General features: G+C 38.9%; 1 protein-coding gene across 1 annotated transcript; it reads right to left on the bottom strand.

Annotated features, from left to right (window-relative positions):
• Positions 1–2618: 2618 nt before the first annotated feature.
• On the bottom strand, positions 2619–16443 carry eci2 (enoyl-CoA delta isomerase 2). The gene is made up of 10 exons (XM_080855574.1): positions 16331–16443; positions 13967–14129; positions 12902–13000; positions 12579–12758; positions 11933–12002; positions 6236–6338; positions 4709–4829; positions 4289–4378; positions 3550–3693; positions 2619–3242 (listed from the first exon to the last, which is right to left on the bottom strand). The coding sequence occupies exons 1-10, from the start codon at positions 16381–16383 to the stop codon at positions 3087–3089; spliced, it is 1179 nt and encodes a 392-aa protein (XP_080711700.1). The 5' UTR covers positions 16384–16443; the 3' UTR covers positions 2619–3086.
• Between the last annotated feature and the right edge of the window lie 3129 nt (positions 16444–19572).

Raw genomic sequence — 19572 nt, 5'->3', positions numbered from 1 at the left:
AGTTGCTTTTAGTCTTTAACAGCTTTTCATTTGTACTCATTATTCCTTTTATTCCTGTATACTTGCAGTGTTAATCCATCTGCCTCCACTGGACAGCCCTTTGGGTCAACTCCTGTTTTTAGAAAAAAAAAACAGACTGGATAGATCCTTTCCGGAGTCATGTGCTACCAGGAAACGCTCAGAATATTTGAATTTCAACCCCCCCCCCCCCCCCCCCCCTTTGCAGATTGGAAACAAAGAGATGTGTACATTTCTATTAACCTTCAGCCATTATCAATGTGAACCAATGTTCCTATTAACCTTCCAAAAGGAATTTAAATTATTCCCAACAATGCCACCATGTGGTTGATTAATATATATATTTTTTCTCTTCAATGTTTACATCAAATTTTAACTTGTTATTGGTGATATTTTTAACATTCACTTTTATATATTTTTCGTTTTATATTATTATGTAAGTTTTACAAGTGAAAAAGTAAGAGTAAAATCTGAAATGTTTATGTTAAACCTTAATGTTAAGTCTTTTCTAAGTAAACCCTAGAGAATACTTTGAAATAGTTTGGTGGTGAATACATAATTGTGTTACTTCCTCAGCATGATGAACATTGTAATTAATGATTTAGTCTTTTAATAATATGATTATGATGCTTTTTTTTTTTACTTTTTGAGAACAATGACAATTGTATGACATGACATGTGATTAAATGGGTTATAATGAAATGTAACTGCAACATTTCCAACTCTGAAGAAAATGTCCTGTATTAAATAGCATTCAAGCAGAGTATCCCTGCACTCGTTGCTAAGCCATTCAATATTAGGCAGCTGTGTTCCGCAACACATGTTGGAGAGGCTCCAGAGCATTCCATCTGTTAAGTTCTAAGATGAACAGAAATCAGACATTCTCTCTCTCTTTCAGTCCTTCCCAACCCCTTCTCTCTTTATTTTGGTCCTTCCCTCTTTAGGACTCCTCTATCTCAGACACACTGATACACACTGATACACACTACCTCATGACTCCTCTCTCTCAGACACACTTAAAACATGAGCTTAAGAATGCAGCAAAGGACCACTCCAAGCATGTGACTAGAAAAAATTACAAATCCTCCAGAACTTTTCTGAGAAGCACTGTAAGTGATTGCTAGTGTGGGGGGGGGGGGGGGGGGGGAGATGAAATAATATCTGTAAGATATGGAAATGATCATAGCTACTGTTCATACAATTTCACTCACCCAGAAATGTCAATAATCTGGATGTTTAAAGAATTGGCAGTGCATCCTTTTTCTTTGGTGTGTGAGTGAATAAATTATTTTCTAATATTCTGTTCTATCCCATTAAGTAGGACCTGCAAATGCTGAAGAACCTATAATTACAAGCACACATACAGTATAAGGCAACTTAGCTCTGTCCTCTCACTTTGTCTCTTTTCTTCCCCTCCTACTCTATTTCTCCACTGTGGGATTCTCGCACCATCTTTCAACCCAATCTACCAGTAGAAACCTTCTGCTTACGGCTACCCATTCCCACCAAACTATTATGCACACATTCGACTCTTATAATGAGAATATAATATTTACTTTATGCTTATTTAGCCATAATATGAACAAAAGTCAATGTGAACAAAAATCATTTTATGCTTTATAGCTTTGCTTATCCTATAATAGTAACCTTATGAGGACACTTTATACAAACTTAACATATGCGCCAAAAATGAAACCCAAGAAACTAATCTAATCCTACAAAATTGGAGGGCAAGAGTAAAATACACGTCTCCCAAACTCTTAGATTTTGGATACTGCCTGAGGGCTTCAAGGACTGACTGACTTAGGCAGCAGAGAACTTCTGTGGGCTGGGGCTTTTATACCCTGTACATTAATTCTCTCCTGTTTTTTTAAGACCTGCTAAATAACTGTCAGAGGACAAAATCGGACGGATATCGGAGTGGGGTTCCAGAGGAAGGCTTCAGGGGTAGATGACTGGCGCTGCAGAGAAGGGTTTCTGGGTGCAGCCCGTCATGTCGGACCCCAGAGCTTTGAGCGGTAACCAAAGCCCTCCACCTCTGCAACATTGAATACTGACAGAGCATCCCTGCCACCAGACACATCAAAGAACCCCCAAAAGTGCACTTGTATCGATCTGGACACATCAACATACCTCAAAATAATATAAAGTTGTGCATGGCAGCAGGGGCAACCCCAGGACTCTCGTTCATCGCACACACTCAAGGAGGATGTGCCACGTTCAGCCTATAGGTGACAGCAGCTCATCTTCTGTAAATGTAGAGAAACCATCTATAGAACATGAATAGAAGTGAATGAGAACACTGTAATGTCTGATTTCTTCCTTTAACCACTGCTTCATCGCCCATGCTAGTCTACTTTTAGGTCAAAGTTGAGTGAGATCAGGAGCTCACTACTTCTGAGTGCCACACACCATTTATGACATTAATATCACATGAATGTGCTGTGTGAGATTACACAAAGAGCCATAGCTTAACAGTCTGTAGCTCACCACTGAAATTAAACTTCACTCTGCTTTTATAACTATTATATATGAAACGATGTGTACAAAAACACAGGACAAATGGAGTCCTTTGTTCAATTAACTCAATAAACAAATGGTAAAATAAAACAATTTTTAATACAGGCACGTATGGTGTTCTTTTAGCAAAACATGGCATTGTATGTATCTCTCTACCTGATGCAGAGTTGAAGCGATGGACAGGACTATTGCTTCCCTGCCCAGAATACATGTTACAACCATGACCAACACGTCTAAATAAAAATGTCATTACAATTCCATTCTTTCATTTCACTACAATAGATTTAGAACAGAGAGATGATATTAAAGAACAATAAGTCAGTGACACACAAAACCAACATTTTCAATTCAAAAATGTGAATAAAACTCCTTTGCATGCACTGCATCCAAAGATCTGTAGATCCATACTGGGATCTCCAGAACAAAAAGGGACTAACAGAAGGACACCAGATGGTGTACAGGCCTCCAGACGGTATCAAGGCCTTCAGATGGTGTCCAGGCCTTCAGGCGGTGTCAAGGCCTTCAGACGGTGTTAATGCCTCCGGTCCTCACAGCTTGGCCTTGGCCGTGAAGAAGCTCATGATGGCCTGCATGCATTCATCAGAGAGCCAGCGCTCCACCAGCCGCTCCACTTCCTGATCATTGACGGAATGGAGGCGCTCCTTGTCTGCAGCCCGGATCAGCTGCTTAGAAAGGGCTAGAGACTGAGGCATAGAGAGGGGGAGATCAGGAGAAGGCAGAGATCAGTGGATGGAGGCAAAACAGGATATGGGAAATGCAAGTAAGGAATAAAGTGTGCAAGTCTGTTATTAGTGTTAACATTTTAAATGGCCCATACTCTGCACAATGACAATTCATTTTAATCTAATGTAATAATTTCATAGAACTGTTTCTGCTAATTAAAGTAATATATATATTCCATATTTGGTATACAATATATATGGAAAATATGCAAGAAAAAAAGGGTCAAGTAAAATGCATAGTGTGATGACGTATGGGTTGTATACTCACATTCCTGGGCAGGTTTGCGTAAGCTTTGAGTCTGGTCCACACCTCTGTCTGGAAGCTACTGTCAGGGAAGACTTCCGTAACCAAACCCTGTCCACAGGCCTGGGTGGCTGTGAGCTTCTTATTAAATAACAGCATTTCACTAGCCTAAAATTGTGGGAAAATACAAGGGTCATGTCATATGGTTTCTTGTGGCAAGTAATGCAGTTTCCTTGGTCTTACATATTTTGTCTAGACTTCCAGTTACAGTTGTAAAATAAGAAGCTTTCTTATGAATATATTCTGCTGCTTTGTGGGTATCAATGTTATATGAATGAGCCATCATATTTGTATCACCATATTTTGACCACATTTTCGTTTTTGTACGGATCAATTCGTACGAGATGGCATCACTACTATATACCAAAAAAATGTATTTGATATTTCACCCATTGTGCACAAGAAGCAACTTAACTTAACGCTTAGCCCCCAGACATTTTTGATAAGTGAACAAACCGAGTTCAGCTTGATACATACTGAGGAAGTTTACTCAAGGTTGAGAAAGTGTACTAAAGGCTTCGAAAGTGTACTGAAGGTTAAGAAAGTGCCTTGTAAAACAGACACAGACAGGTTATATGGATAACTGCACTGACCTGGAGTGTATAAACGCAGATTCTTGAACTTAACTACAGAAACTTTAATGATCAGAATCTAAAATGACTTAAATGCTGTGTAATGGTTTGCATGACTGATGTGTGCATACCTTGGCAGCCCCCATCATCTTAGGGAAGGTGTAGGAAGAACACCCCTCAGGACTTTGTCCTAGCTGGCTGAAGGGGGTATGAAATGTTGCCTGCAAAGTTCAAGATCCATTTACAACTGTAAATGAAAGCACCATCATATATGACAGATACAGGTTATACAATTTCTTACTTAATATATACATATAATATATAATATATACATACATAATATCATATATAAATACATGTGTGTTTGGGTATATATATATATAATATTGTATAATTATATACAAAAATTGCACATCCAAATTAAATCCGGGTAAACTCAACCCTCAAATCCATGACAAAGTTTTGAAGAAATCCCTGGGGGGCTAGTGGAGCTGACAATAAATGACCCAACAAGTATTTCCTGAGTGAATCAAATGTAAGAACCCACTCACCCTTTCAGTAGCATAGACCACATCAAAGAGACCAAGCAGAGTGACTGATACTCCCACAGCAGGACCATTTATAACTCCTATTAAAGGCTTAGGGAATTCAATGTAGGCCTTCACATACTGCCTGTTGATTACACAAGAACACACAAACTGTAGGTATATTACATTATTATACACAAGAAAACACAAACTGTAGGTAGATCATCATCCTTTACGCCATGGGTCGGGAACCTGTGGCTCGCGAGCCATCACTGGCTCTTTTGCTGACTGCCGGGGCTCTCGGACGAAAAGGGTTGGAGAAAAATACGGGGGAAAAACGTGTAATCAAGGGATCAGCCTAGGCCTAGTAGAAGGCTAAAATCACAGTCAATACTACTTATATTGAAATTACAAGGGTTTGTGCCAAATACGTAGGTCTATCTGAGTGATTTAATTTAACTTTCCACCTCACTTGACTCCGTAACCATAGCCTGCACAATATTGTTACATTCGCGGCAGGTTGCCATGCCAATATCAAACAAAATCACAGATTTCCGTACAGTTTCGTCAACGAGAAAACTTTCAATGTTGAAGTTGAAAGGCTAGAAAAGGTCATAAAGGGAAAAAACGTATCGTGCATCCCTGGTGTTTCTATCGGCAATTTCGAAATGGAGGGTGCCAAACTGACCTCGTCTGACATCTAGGTGGGCAAGTTCAAATCACTGAAGGAACAGCTGGAAGGAATCGCACGTCAGCGAGCACAGCTTGCGAGCGAACACAAGTGGACTGACATGGGAAAGTTTCGATCCGAAGACGAACTGATTCTAAAAACTTGGAATGAACTGCCCATTACATATCGCACATTGCAACATGTTAGTATTGCTGTGTTAACCATGGTAACCACGGTTCCACTTATGCATGTGAGAAATCTATCTATAAATCTTTCTTACATATGAAAAATATAAAGACGAACCTGCATTCGCGGTTAATTGATGAAAGCCTCAATGCTTGCATGAAGCTTCACCTCACTTAATATGAGCCAGACGACAAGGCCATCAGCAAGTCTATGCCGCACCCGAGGTCGCAAAAATCTCTGGGTAGGCCTTATGTTCAATTTCGAGTGTTGTGTTGTTAACGTTGTTAATTTCATGTCGTTGTTAGATTGTAACGTTGTGAACTTCTGTCATTTCCCATTGCCATTTACAAGTAGTTACTAGTACCATAACTTTTAAAACGAGTAGAAAATGTATTTAAAAAACTGTGTTGAATAAAAGTAACGGTTAGTTAAATATCCAAACTTTTTCTTGCAACCATATTTTTGTGGCTCTTCTGAGATTAAAACAATAAAAAAAATGGTGAAAGTGGCTCTCCAGGCAAAAAAGGTTCCCGACCCCTTCTTCCCCTATGTGGCTAGTAGGGCTAACACTGTCAGTATATCAAAATAAAATCTCCCGATGCACACAAACTTTACAGACATCACAATATGTAAATACAAATACTTTCTTGTAATTTTAGCCATCCCACAGCATCCAATATGTTCATGTGTCCCACCTCAGCAGTTCTCCTGCGTCCTTTGCCATCTGTTCCATCCCTCCCTCAGGGATTTTGGTGAAGTTAGTGAGATCATTTCCACTGCAGTAGAAATCTCCACTACCTGAACCATTGACACACACACACACACACACACACACACACACACACACACACACACACACACACACACACACACACACACACACACACACACACACACACACACACACACACACACACACACACACACACACACACACATTCAAAAGTTTGAAATCACTACAAATAAAACACACGTTTTCCAGCTCAAATTTTTTCTTCAAAACCAACGATTTCTGTAGTGGTAATGCACGTAAAAGCTGTTTGCCAATGCCAACGTCCATTATACCGGTAAAAAGATGAACGTTTTACTACCAGAGACAGGACTGTTCCACAGCAAGAACTCAAGAGACCAAGACACTTAGGCTACAAGGTGGTGAGAACGTTTACAGCCTTTCAGTTTTCATTGCAGTGCAGAACCTAGGGACCAACAAGTGATCTCCGATCGCGATGTGGACAAAATAATGATACCATAGCACCATAATAATGATAGCACCAACATTACACCGTTAAGCCGAGATCATCTACATAACGTTAGGATTACCCCAAGGTTCAGCTGAGAGTAGAATTTTGCTATAAAGTTGCTTACAGCAAGTTGCTACTGGCAAATGGCACGGGCGTCAAGTTATCCAAAACAACTGTAGAACAGCTATTCTTAGGTTTACGGGATCCATTGACTTCAATTCACTCCATTTATGTCATCCCATTGGCATCATGCATACACCATTGCACTTTTATAATACACTACCACACCTGCAAGAAGGGATGGGATGCTTAATATCTAGTCCCGACGTGTTTAATTAAGAAAGTAAAACAGCTTTGAAACAGTGCTGAGGAGCCACAACTTGAACCACCCTGTCAAGCCTACTTTACAAACTTGATGCACAATAGTGCATTTCACTTGCAACATGGTAACAAATTGTCTAAGTCAGGACTGCTAAAACACAACCACATGTTAACTTCATATCTTAATGGATTCTCTGACAGACAGAAATGAATGACACAAATGCTTGCTTTTTAAATTAGTTATATATAAATTGTAAGACAAATACAGTGCCCTCCACAAATACTGGCACCCCTAGTGAATATGAGCTAAACAGGCTATAAAAAAATATGTCTTCGCTGTTAATCCTCTTGATTTTTCACTCAAAATATTCACAAAAATCTTACCTTTTCATTGAAGTAAAATTATTGGAAATAAAAAGAAACTGTTGACATTAAATAAATATTTTTCCCCAAAACATGTGTGCCACAATTATTGGCACCCCTAGAAAAATCTTTAATTAAAATCTAGCTGAAGTATATTTCCAGTCATATTTTACATTTTTAAGTTCACCTGTTTGATAAGGAACTCTTATGAGGTCAAACATGACTTCCAGTTCCACTGGCGTACAAATATGAGGTGACACAGGCCAAATTCCATTAGTCATTCATCACTATGGGAAAGACCCAAATAACACAGTGACGATGTGTGACGAAAAGTTGTTGAGCTGCATAAATCAAGAAATGGACACAAGAAAATCTCTAAACAGTTGAAAATACCCATTTCAACTATCAAGGAAATAATTAACAAGTTTAAAGCGACAGGAAATGTTAAGAATCAGCCTGGAAGAGGACGTGTCTGTACATTGACCCCACGCACCGTGAGGGGGATGGTTCTACTGGCAAAATAATCTCCAAGGATCACAACTGGAGAATTGTAGAGGTTAGTTGAGTCTTGGGGTCAGAAAGTCTCCAAAACTACCATCAGACACCACCTACATCACCACAAGTTGTTTTGGAGGGTTGCCAGAAAAAAGAATCTGCTGTCAATCAACAACAAACTAAAGCGCCTACAGTTTGCCAAATGTAAGTCAGATTTTCAATGGGACTGAGTTATATGGTCAGATGAGACCAAAATAAAGCTTTTTGGCAACAACCATCAAAGGTAGGTTTGGCGTAGACAGAACGATAGCCATATAGAAAAGCACCCCATACCCAATGTGGAGTATGGTGGCGGATCTTTGATGTTGTGGGGCTGTTTTTCTTCCAAAGGCCCTGGACATCTTGTTAGGATACATGGTATCATGGACTCCATCAAATACCAGCAGATCTTAAATGAAAATCTAACAGCCCCCTCCAGGAAGTCTTAAATTGGGCCGTGGTTGGACCTTCCAGCAGGACAATGATTCTAGGCACACCTCAAAATCAACACAAAAATGGTTCACCGACCACAGAATAAAGGTTTTGCCATGGCCATCACAGTCCCCTGACCTAAACCCCATAGAAAATCTGTGGGATGAGCTGTAGCCAAGTCTAAAAACGTTGACCTCAGATTCTGAAGGATCTGAAGAGATACTGCATGTAGGAATGGTCTCAGATCCCGTGCCATGTGTTCACTAACCTCATCACGCATTATAGGAGAAGACTCAGAGCTATTATCTTGGCAAATGGAGGCTGCACAAAACATTACATTAAGGGGTGCCAATAATTGTGGCACACATGTTTTGAGGGAAAATATTTATTTAATGTCAATGTTTTTTTTTTTCTTTTAATAATTTTACTTCAATGAAAAGGTAAGATTTTTGTGTATATTTCGAGTGAAAGACTGAGAGGATAAACAGCAAAGACATATTTTTGTATAGCCTGTTTAGCTCATATTCACTAGGGGTGCCAATATTTGTGGAGGGCACTGTAAATTAGCAATACTAGTGCAGTGCCCGTAGGAATTATGCATTCTGTAGTGTTAGCAGACGTAGGTGTAGGTGTAGCTGTTGGGTAGTGTAATAGCTTTTTTTTTATATATATTTGCACTCCACATAGGTACAGGTTACACTGAAGTATTATTGTGATGCATGTTTCCTTTTCAATAATAAATGTTTTAATGTTGTATAGCCTTTTTGGAGATATACCAACAAATAAAGTTTGAGATTATGTAGTGGATGCAGTTGAATATAGATGTCAAAGTTGCTGTCTAAACTATAAACTAAATGTCATAAAGAAAGAAATTTATGGTTGAAATAGGATCACTTCTTTATTGTAAGGGTAAGTGTGGGTAAGAATGGTCATGCAGTTGGACTCAAATGTAGGTTCATTTTATTGAATGTATGTACTGTAGGCTACTGTATGACTTCGATGATGCTAGCTTTGACAGCCCACTCTCAGACAGATCGTAAGCTAATAATGTCCTTACAATGGTAACACAGTTGGAGGATAACATGACGACGTGGCCCAACATACATTTACAGCGAGATTTGCGCGTATTTTCGTGGACTCCATAGCAACAGATGGGAAAGCAATGGACAATCTGAAAGCCTCCGAGGCTTATCAATATAAGCTACCATTAATAGCGGTGTAGTACTCCACTCTTGCGTTGTGATTTGATTGGCACCCAGCCGTTTATTCATACACTCTGACAGGTTAAATGAACACAGAGCGAAGGCGATCACACACAGTATCTTCGGAATGACAGCCTCTCCCAGCCAGGGCAAATGCAGACTGAGGTTTATAATATTGCAATAATGAGAAAACAAAATACACACGAATTACAACATATACATCGGACACTAATACATCGGAAACCTCTTTCATTGCGTCAGTAGATGAATGAACGCATGGTCAGTGGTCTAGGCTCTAGGCTAACCACATGACTGTTCTATGACTATAACATCATTCACGTCGCGCGGGTCCGCCCCGTTGTAAGTCAAATAAGTGCAGAAATGTTCTGTAAAAACACGCTATACTAATAAACAATATGAATATTTTGATGGATTACTATTCCCTGTCTGTTAGATGACTGTACAACTCAAGACATTACTTTGAAACTTAATATAAAGAAGCTTATATAAACGAATAGATAAAATCAATCACTGTCTTAAGATTACCTGAGCAAAAGTCTGGATCTGTTCACCAAGAAGAATTTGAATGCGGACCTCCTTATGGTATCCAACGCTATTCTGAACTTAGGATAGTTTTAATACCGGGAGGATAGTTTAAGGATAGTTTTAATACCGCTAATATTGTTTGTGACGTAATTTGTGACGTAATTTCGGTGCTACGGGAAACGATAACCCATTAGTGCCTACGGGAAACGGTAAAATACAAATATCTCGCGAACTATGTCTTCAAAATCAAGGATGCACAGGTTCATGACATGCGTAAGCTACATGCGAAATCTCATAACTAACGTAACTAGCGTCAGGGAGATACGCCCTAGACTGACAGACACACAGAGATTCCTGGATTTATAGATAGATACATCAATGTATAATTACACGTCATATGTAATGGATAATGTACAGTCCGAAGGTCATTATTGAAAAGTAAATCCTGAGAAAATATGGGATGAACAGGACACCGATGCGCAGTGGACATGTTCTGTTGGAAGACAGTTTTAGTTTCTTGGCAGAGGCAGCCAGTTTTGATTTAAAATGTCCTGTTATTTCAGGGAGTCTGTGATGTCATGTACCCTGACAAGGTTTCCAGGGCCTTAGGAGGAAAAGCAGCCCACAACAAAATCACAGACCCTTATTTCTTATCAGTGGGGATCAGGTCCTTTTCAGTAGTCATTCTTCTTTTCACGCTGAATCGGCTTTGAGTGTTCGTTGCTAAAAAGCTATGTTTTTGTTTAATCTGACCACAGAACACAGTACAGGTGAAGATGTCAGTAGTGTTTATCACGCTCCAGGAACTTCTGTTTGTGGTTACAGGAGGTAATGCCTTCCAAATAATCTGGTGGCCTGGAGGTGACATCTGATGGTAAGTTTAGAGCACTACTCCTTTTCAGCAAATGGTCAACAGTGATCCTTGGGGATTTATTTTTTTGTATCGCTCAGTGTGCGTGGGGGCAAAGTAAATTTGGGTCTCTTCCAAGCAAGTTTGTACCATTTCCAGTTGATTTGCACTTTACATTTACATTTTTTACTGGAAAATATAGGCATTTTTCATTTTTATAGCCTTTCCCTGACTTTGAAGGGTCAACACACTTTTTCCTTAGTTGATTTGTGTTTTCTCTGAACGTTCCCATTTTGAAGAAGGAATAAGGGAGTTTGATCTCTGTCTCATCTGTTTCACTGGGGTATAAATATGAGTCATTGATTACTTCTTCAAAGTTCCTAAACACGCTGCTCATCTTAGAAAAGTTAAATATAAATAATAATAATAATAATAACCTGAGAATAATAATAATGAATGTACTTTAATTAAAGGGAGGCTTTTTCTAAAAAAAAAAAATCAGTGTGATTTTAAGCTTATTCACCAAAAGGTGAATTTCTTATAACCCTTTTTTCTCATCTTCACCAGGGGTGCATATAATTGTGGACGGGGCTGAATGTGCAGGTTGACAGATATGGCATGGTCACGTGCAAATAATTTTAGACGCCACTTCAACCTCTTAGGGGGACAGAAAATATCAATTTGGGGGTTCATTGATATTTGGGGTAGAAATAAGCTGCAATGACATCTTGGCAACAGAAATAGTTCATTGACATTGAAAAGTACAGACATCAAAAATTCCATCATAAAGTTCCATTTTTAAGTTGTATTTGTTTTTTTTAATCAATGGACATGGCTCCATTAAATTATTAGAAGAAAGTTGAAGTAGTATCTCTAGACACTATGTGTATGGGATGTCTTTACCTGTGAGGACAGTGATGACTGAATCATCTTTAGAGGCTTGGTCCAGAGCTTTGATGATTTCATTATACATCTATGGAAAAAAGCATAGAAGAGACACAGATGAAGAAGCATGAGATGCACAAACATCCAGTTACTTGTATTTAGTTACTTGTAATGTTCAGTTACCAAAGCACAAAAAAGGAAGGGTTGGCTGTTCCGCTTTAACAGAATAGATTGCGCTCATGTGTTTACTGTAGTGCATTTACATTGAACACATAACCTCTGGGCTTTACACACCCACTGTAGTTCCCAACCCCCTTTCACAATTCGGGGAAACAGCAGCCCATCTTTCAAAAAAGCCATGTTGATTGTAGTTTGACCTCTTACTTTATTTCTTTATGTGTGCAGCCCTTTCTAATGAGCAAATTAGTTACCCATCTTGTTCACAAGATCATGTGATTTAAAAGGTATTTTTTTCTGTTTAAACCATGTAGCCTGATAACGTCACGCAATGTGCTACCAATATACTCAAAATTAAAAAGAGTACAGAGACAGAAGCCAAATCACTGCCAAGCCAAAGTGAGCATGTTGGCCTCTGTTAGTGATTCTTGTAAATGATAGCATTGCAGTAACATGTCAGCAACAACCCTGAATGAAAGTTTCTCACCTCCACTGTGATGGCGTTCTTCTTCTCTGGCCTGTTCAGGGTAATGGTGGTGATGTTGTCGTTTGTAGACACCAGAAGTGTCTGGTAGGAGGATGCTTCACCTACGGGCTTGGCTTTTTCTGGGCTTTCTGCTCCCGCCAGGGAGGTAATAAGATCTACATACTGCTGCTTGGCTTCCTCCTGAGAGACACAGAGTGAGGTAAAAGGTAAGGGCTGGTAAGGAATTAAATAAAACCTACTTTTAAAATGATGCTAGATTAAAAAAAAAAAAAAAAAAAAACAGTTGACAAGGAGATACTTCAAAAGATGACAAAGACACTTGCCTGTGAAACAGATCCCAAATTCTTCCAGGCGTCCCACTTGGCTTTATTAATGAAGTCCAACATACCAGGCTTAGGAGTATTACAGGGTCCTTTAGTAGCCTAGTGAAATGAATAAGAAATAAAACATGATTAGAATGCTTAGCCAAGTAAGGATAAGTTATCTGACTCATGATTTCCATGATCATGGACCCATGTACTTAATGGCTACTTCCATCTTTGTTAAATGCATAGGCTGAACTGAGAAGAACTGAGTATGTGCCCCCCTTTGACAATGACAAAAGTTGCTAATAGGCTATATTGTGTTGTCATTTAGCAGACACTCTTATGAAGTTCTAACAAAATGAGCCTTTACGTATTTTTTATATTTCAAATTAAGGCACGTTCCATTTACCTTCAGAACTGGATAAATCATACAGCTATTATATGGAAGATTAAAGGATCTAACAGTTTTATTTCCCAACATTATTACATTATTTTATAACAAATGTTTCCAATCTCCGTTTGTCTTTGACCTAACGAAATGGCATAGCTAATGTGCCACATTCATTAGCATCCATATAGTTATTGTGGCCTTCCTGCCTGCAGTCCTGTATGCCTTCACACCTATTACACCCAAGACTACCCCCCACCCCCAAAATATTTCTTTTACCTTAATTTCTTGTCCAAAATGTCTACAGATTCTGCTATCAAACTAACTTTTGTGGGTATCTGTGCAGTTTCTAGGCCATATGTGATTTAATCTGGCATTAACCTGCCTGTAGAAATGGCTCCAGAATGGAAATGTAGCACATTCAACAATCAAAAATCAAATTAAAAAAATCTAATCAAATACAAAAAAAACAATTCCCATGAAGAACACAATCTGATGTATAAATAATGAAGATATCTATTTTAAATTTTTCAAATAAACTAATGAATTACTATGAGTAAGTCAACTGAATTTATTTTCAATCCATTTGGATATCACTGTCCAGCCATATTATTACTAGAAAACTGATTCCTCTAATGCCACACAAAACCACACATACACCTACCCCTGATAAGTGTATGTGTAGAGGGGCTCACCTGTTTGAAGAGTGCGTAGATTTTCAGTTTAGCCTCATTGCCAGGATCTTTTTTCAGACCGGACAGCCTCTCCTTCGCATTATTGAAGTCTTCCATTGAGACACCCATGGCTGACCCGGTAGCATGCAGCTGAACACTGGGGCAGCCGAACGCCTTTGCAGCTCTGATGTAATAAAAGTATGGAAATTAAATTAAAAATATGAAAAATGAAATGCACAACTGTATATCAGATACGTTGTTAGGAAAAAGGATGATGCATATTTGATGTTTAGTTCCCTCTTATTATGAATAGGTCATCATGTTAGCAAACTAACTAACCAGTCATTGGTTGGGAATTTTGCAGACAATGTTGAAATACAGTATATAAAGTGGACTTAGCATCGTTCAAATTGCCAGTTGGGACAGCATGCCGGATCGGTTTTCAAGGCTTTCTGCCAGATATCCAACCCTTTCTCTCTTTCCCTATTTTTTTTACAGAAAGCCCTGACTTCTCCCAGAACTACCAGGACAGTTTTTAACCATGAATCGGGAGAGTTTGCCTAACTCTGATCAAATGTTTTTTGTGCACCATGTTAACGTTAGAAAGACGTACTGTCCTGCAGAACTGTATATTTGCGCCTCTCTCACTCTGTTTCTATATCTGAGAGCAACTCACTTTCGGCCTAGAAGCAGTTATTTAAAACATACAATGTTGGTGTTCACTTGCCAACATATCAAGATGATTTCTTTTGTTAAATAAACCTCTTCGTTAAGTTTATTTGTGTGGCTCACGGTGGCACATGCAGGCGCCTGCCTGATCGGTCGCTTGCTCAGTTGTATGTAATGTGTCTCGTCATTGGCTGGCTAATGCCTCTTGGAATAGTAACACCAGCGTCACCAACTTAGTCTCTCTTCTCTTCCTGTGGGCGTTCAGTGCCATGATTAAAGTGATGCTCTGGTCAGTTGCTCTGAAACTTTCTGGCAGTGACCAGTTGCCATTACGCTAAATGGTGATAAATATGTAGATAATTTTGATTATCTTCGTAATTTTTATTCCTTTTTATTCTATTTGGAGGAATTGTGTCAGAGACAGATTTCTTTTTTCATGTTGTTATGTACAGCAACTAAGAAACGTACATTTTTATCTATGCAAGCTCTCTTGTGACCTGTGTACACATGCCTTTCATGTCCTGGAAAGGCACCTATATGAGTAGAAGTTGTCCATTCAAATTGACAGATTAGACTCATAGCATCTAGCTAGAGGGAGACAGTGTGTGGGACCCTTCTCCTGTGTCCCCTCACGCCCTGTGTAGAATTTTGTGACTTAGCCAGTGGCGCTCTCTGCCATGACCAGCATGACCCCGCATTTTGTTGGTTTCAGAAGGAGATAATAACAGAAGGCGAGTCTTTCCTTGAAATTTCACCATGCTCCAATCTATTGACACAAAGCTAGTCATCTCATAGTGAATGAAAGTCCTGACAGTAGTTCACGAGACAGACAGAACTCTGGCTCCACCCAGTGCTCCTAATGTTTCGCAAGAATCCATCGTGAACAAATCAAAACCAGGAGGAGTGTCTGACTAGATGTCAATCACTGCTCATGCACACTTGTTATTACCAATACATAGTGCCACCTACAGTATAGTAAGATATACCATGACTAGCCGTGTGTCTTGCTTGAATGGTTAAAACTAATTATTTTGACCATAATGTCTATGTACTTTGGTGTAACATGTCAAAAAGGGGAATGAAAACATTCTATACTCGTGCAACATTCTCGTTGTACAGATATCAGTAGATATAGACATATAGATAGTTTTTAACTGAAGGTAGCACATTGATTCTGTTTATGTCAATGAGTAGATGACAGAGTTATGAATATACTCTGTATACTTCTGTATTATTGTTATACTATATCAAATGGGCAATTTCTCTTGATTGCATTGGTGGTCATATTGTATCTCTGCTATGTAGCGTAACCAAACAACAACTCTTTTCGTGCCACAAGGTCATCAAGTTTGAAAAATGGAATCTTCTGCTTCGGCTGTCAAGAGGTAGCTTGACATTAGCTAATTTAACGTTGCAATGGCTACATAACACCAAGTAAGAAGTTACAAAGATACCGTTTACGTTAGTCAAAGGGCAAGGACGTAGGTAACATTCGTGGCAACCCTTACAAAACACTTGTTACATTTCTTCTGAAACACGAAAGTGGACAGTTCACCAAGTTTTGACGGCTTTAGTTAGCTAAAAGACATTTCAGTTAGGTAACTAACTTGTCTCGTTGTTGTCTAAATTCCTGTGTCAGTCCCAATATTTTCCAAAACAACAGTAACCCGGGGAGTAAAATAAAATTGCACAAAAAAAAAAAAAAAAACATCTTACCGGGTAAGTCTGACGAGTCGCCCAGGACTAAATAATTGGAATGCAGCAGCCATAACAGGAGAACAGTACCTTGCACTGACCTAGGTTGCAGCCGAACACTTGTGTGTCGGACGATGTACCCGGAAGTTGTGTTAGTGAATGATTGGTTAATACCAGTCACCTGACCGAAACGGAGAAACGACCCGTATCTCTGAAATATATTATTATTAGAGGCACCCAGTGCAACTTTCGAGGCTTAAAAATAAACATTCAATTTCTAGTCTTTTTTACACGTAGTAAGTTTCAATAACTCCATACGATTACATATCGACATTCAAGGAGCAAAGATAAGACGTCATTGTGTGGTGAGAACTGATAGAAAATCGATAACAACAACAATCGCCGCCATTTCCTTTATTTTTTGTAACCTACAATAAATAAAGCAGGATTCCAGTCAATGGAAAAATGGCCTCTCCCCACCGGCAATTGTTGTTGTTTACGATTTTCTATCAGTTCTCACCACACAACGACGTCTCATCTTTGCTCCTTGAATGTCGATATGTAATGGTATGAAGTTATTATAACTTACTACGTGTAAAAAAGACTAGAAATTGAATGTTTATTTTTCATTGAATGTTTATATAAAGTTGCACTGGGTGCCTTTAATAATAATAATAATAATAAACTGTATTTGTAAAGCACCTCATACAAAACAATGAAGCTCAAAGTGCTTAACAGCAAATAAATGACGTGCACAAAGAAATAACATGTACAGTGATACACATAAACATAGACATAAAATAAACAAAAACTAGGTTAAAGTGCATAAAATACAACAAATGAACATTAACATTAACTGGGATGGAGAGCATAAAGATTTAAGATATAAATAGAATACATAAAATGCATAACATGAGATAGAAATACAACTCTGCAGAGATATAGTTTATCTATCCCGTTATTTATCACGTTATATCACAATGAAGATCAAAGTACAATACATAATGAAATAAAGTAAGACCTAATCAGTTCTAATACTGCGTGGGGAGTAAACAACATCACTAAGCCTGTTGAACTGACAAGAGGCTTCAACAGTTACAGCTTACAGTGTGCTGTACCTACACGCATACCCTATCCATGTGGGGGACATTTAAAGGAGGGGCCTTCTAGTCCTATTCCTCCCTGCATGAATGTGAGTGTAACATTTCATTTTTTCTTCAGAAGTGTTCAGTTGGAGTCCTAGCACCTCCATCTCAGATGAGTTCACCCTGTCTCAATCGGTGTTCACGTGCTTCGACCACTGGGGTTGGTCTTCACCTTGCTCTTTCTTTGAGCAGGCATATGATAGAGGGGTACCACACGTCATTGTTATTGGGTTAGGATAGAGGGGTATCCACTCTTCATTGTTATTGGGTTAGGATAGTGGGCTACCCACATGTCATTGTTATTGGGTTAGGATAGAGGGGTACCCACATGTCATTGTTATTGGGTTAGGATAAGGGGTACCCACACGTCATTGTTATTGGGCAGTTTATGTTTTATTACCGGCTCCGTTTCAGGTCCACTTTTCTGGACAAAAACCTCTGTTCTCTCTGCCATGGCTTGTGTTATTTTCATCTCCCTATTTCTCACTTCCTTCACTCACTTACAGTCATACAATCGAATCAAATTTCTACATTCAGTCAGTTTTTCTACACAGAGTGTACTATTGAGTGGAAAACATATCTTCCAGTGTGCCTACCTGGTGTACAGTTATTCCTCAATTCAGTGTCCCTTAATATTTGTATTAATCAACTGTCTCCCACCTAAGAATAGAGTGAACCAGGACAGTCTCTCACTAAACAGTTATGTTAATGTCATCTTAACAGTATACTTTAAAAAAATTTGATTGTCATTTCTGGTCTTTCAAGCTATTCGATCGTTTTGGTGTCTCGTGCCTTCAACATTGGCCTGTCATCGGTAGCAAAATGTCTCTCCTATTCGACAGCCTCTGTTGTGACTCTCTCACAAACGTTTCTTTTACTATACAGAGTAAAAATACTGTTCATTCACTCACCGGTTCTACCTCCCAGAAACAACAGTCAGCAGCATGCTTCAGCATCTAATGCAGTGGGTCCCGCTCTGCATTCTCTTTCTCGCAGCAGCAGGCTTCTCCTGAAACTTCAAGATGTCACTGTTTTTTAATGTTGCTTAAATTTTGAAAAATGTCAGAATCAGAAAAGAGCCTGAATCTACCCCCGGAATCAAAATCAGGTGTAACACAGGTGGTACGTTTGATGGGTGCATTCGGGAAGCCTCCAGAAACAATGGCAGCAGCAGTCCAAGCAAGTATATTTATTTCCTTATTGCTAAACCTCTGTTTGGTGACATCTCATTCACAAGTATATTTATTTCCTTATTGCTAAACCTTTGTTTGCGTATTCTGTTGGTTGGTGGTTCAATGATTTAATTGCAAATAGGTGCTGACCTATTTGACATGCTTTTATTATGCGATCAGCTGCAGGACTGGTCACACTTCTGCCCCTTGGTATCTGATGTGTTCAGTGAATTACATTATCATTCTTTGAAGAGTGGAGATACCCAATAGCACCGCTACATAATAACACGCTGACATAGCCAACACAAGGTTATGCTCATTTAATTCACCAACAGACCTGAAATGATGATAACAATTGAATTATCACAACAAGGATATGCATGTACAATTGTTGAAACACAATTGCAATATAGCTAAATGAAAACCATAATCAATAAGTAATAGGTCTATTATATTACACTAAGGATGTGGATGCCAAATTGAAGCAGTACACATAAGATTAAGACCTTAACTAATTCCAGGAACAGAATTAAAATGTCCAGTTAGGACTAGAACAGTTCATCATGTAACAACAGAAAAACTGGAAGGTAAAAACAAAACTGCAATCCAGAAAAAAAATTGCATACCTTATGACTTTGTGGAAACTGAAAACAGTCCAAGAGTGCATGGAAACTGTCCATATAGTTACTGTGCATTTTGAATGCCTGGCAGAGGGAGTAATAGACTGATGCGTTTATTACAAAGATCACTGGCATTTCCAGTAACCTTGTCATTTTTTGTCACTGTTGTATGTTCGTTACCCCAACACCATGAGGTTACCCTATCATACTCATGTGCTTATGAGCATGCCCCATCTGCTACACAGGACACACGTGTGCTTATGAGCATGCCCTATGTGCTACACGGGACACACGTGTGCCTTTATGAGCATGCCCTATGTGCTACA

The sequence above is a fragment of the Sprattus sprattus genome (assembly GCF_963457725.1).
Source record: "Sprattus sprattus genome assembly, chromosome: 17".
Lineage (NCBI taxonomy): Eukaryota > Metazoa > Chordata > Actinopteri > Clupeiformes > Clupeidae > Sprattus > Sprattus sprattus.
Note: the sequence above shows the minus strand (reverse complement) of the source record. Positions and strands in the feature narration are given on the sequence as shown.

Excerpts from the sequence above, each read along its gene's own strand:
- eci2 (XM_080855574.1), bottom strand. The coding sequence starts at position 16,383 with ATGGCTGCTGCATTCCAATTATTTAGTCCTGGGCGACTCGTCAGACTT. Across the intron at positions 12,759-12,901 it reads ATTTGGGATCTGTTTCACAG|GAGGAAGCCAAGCAGCAGTA; the intron begins GCAAGTGTCTTT and ends TGTGTCTCTCAG. Across the intron at positions 6,339-11,932 it reads AGTCATCACTGTCCTCACAG|GTAGTGGAGATTTCTACTGC; the intron begins GTAAAGACATCC and ends TCAATGGTTCAG.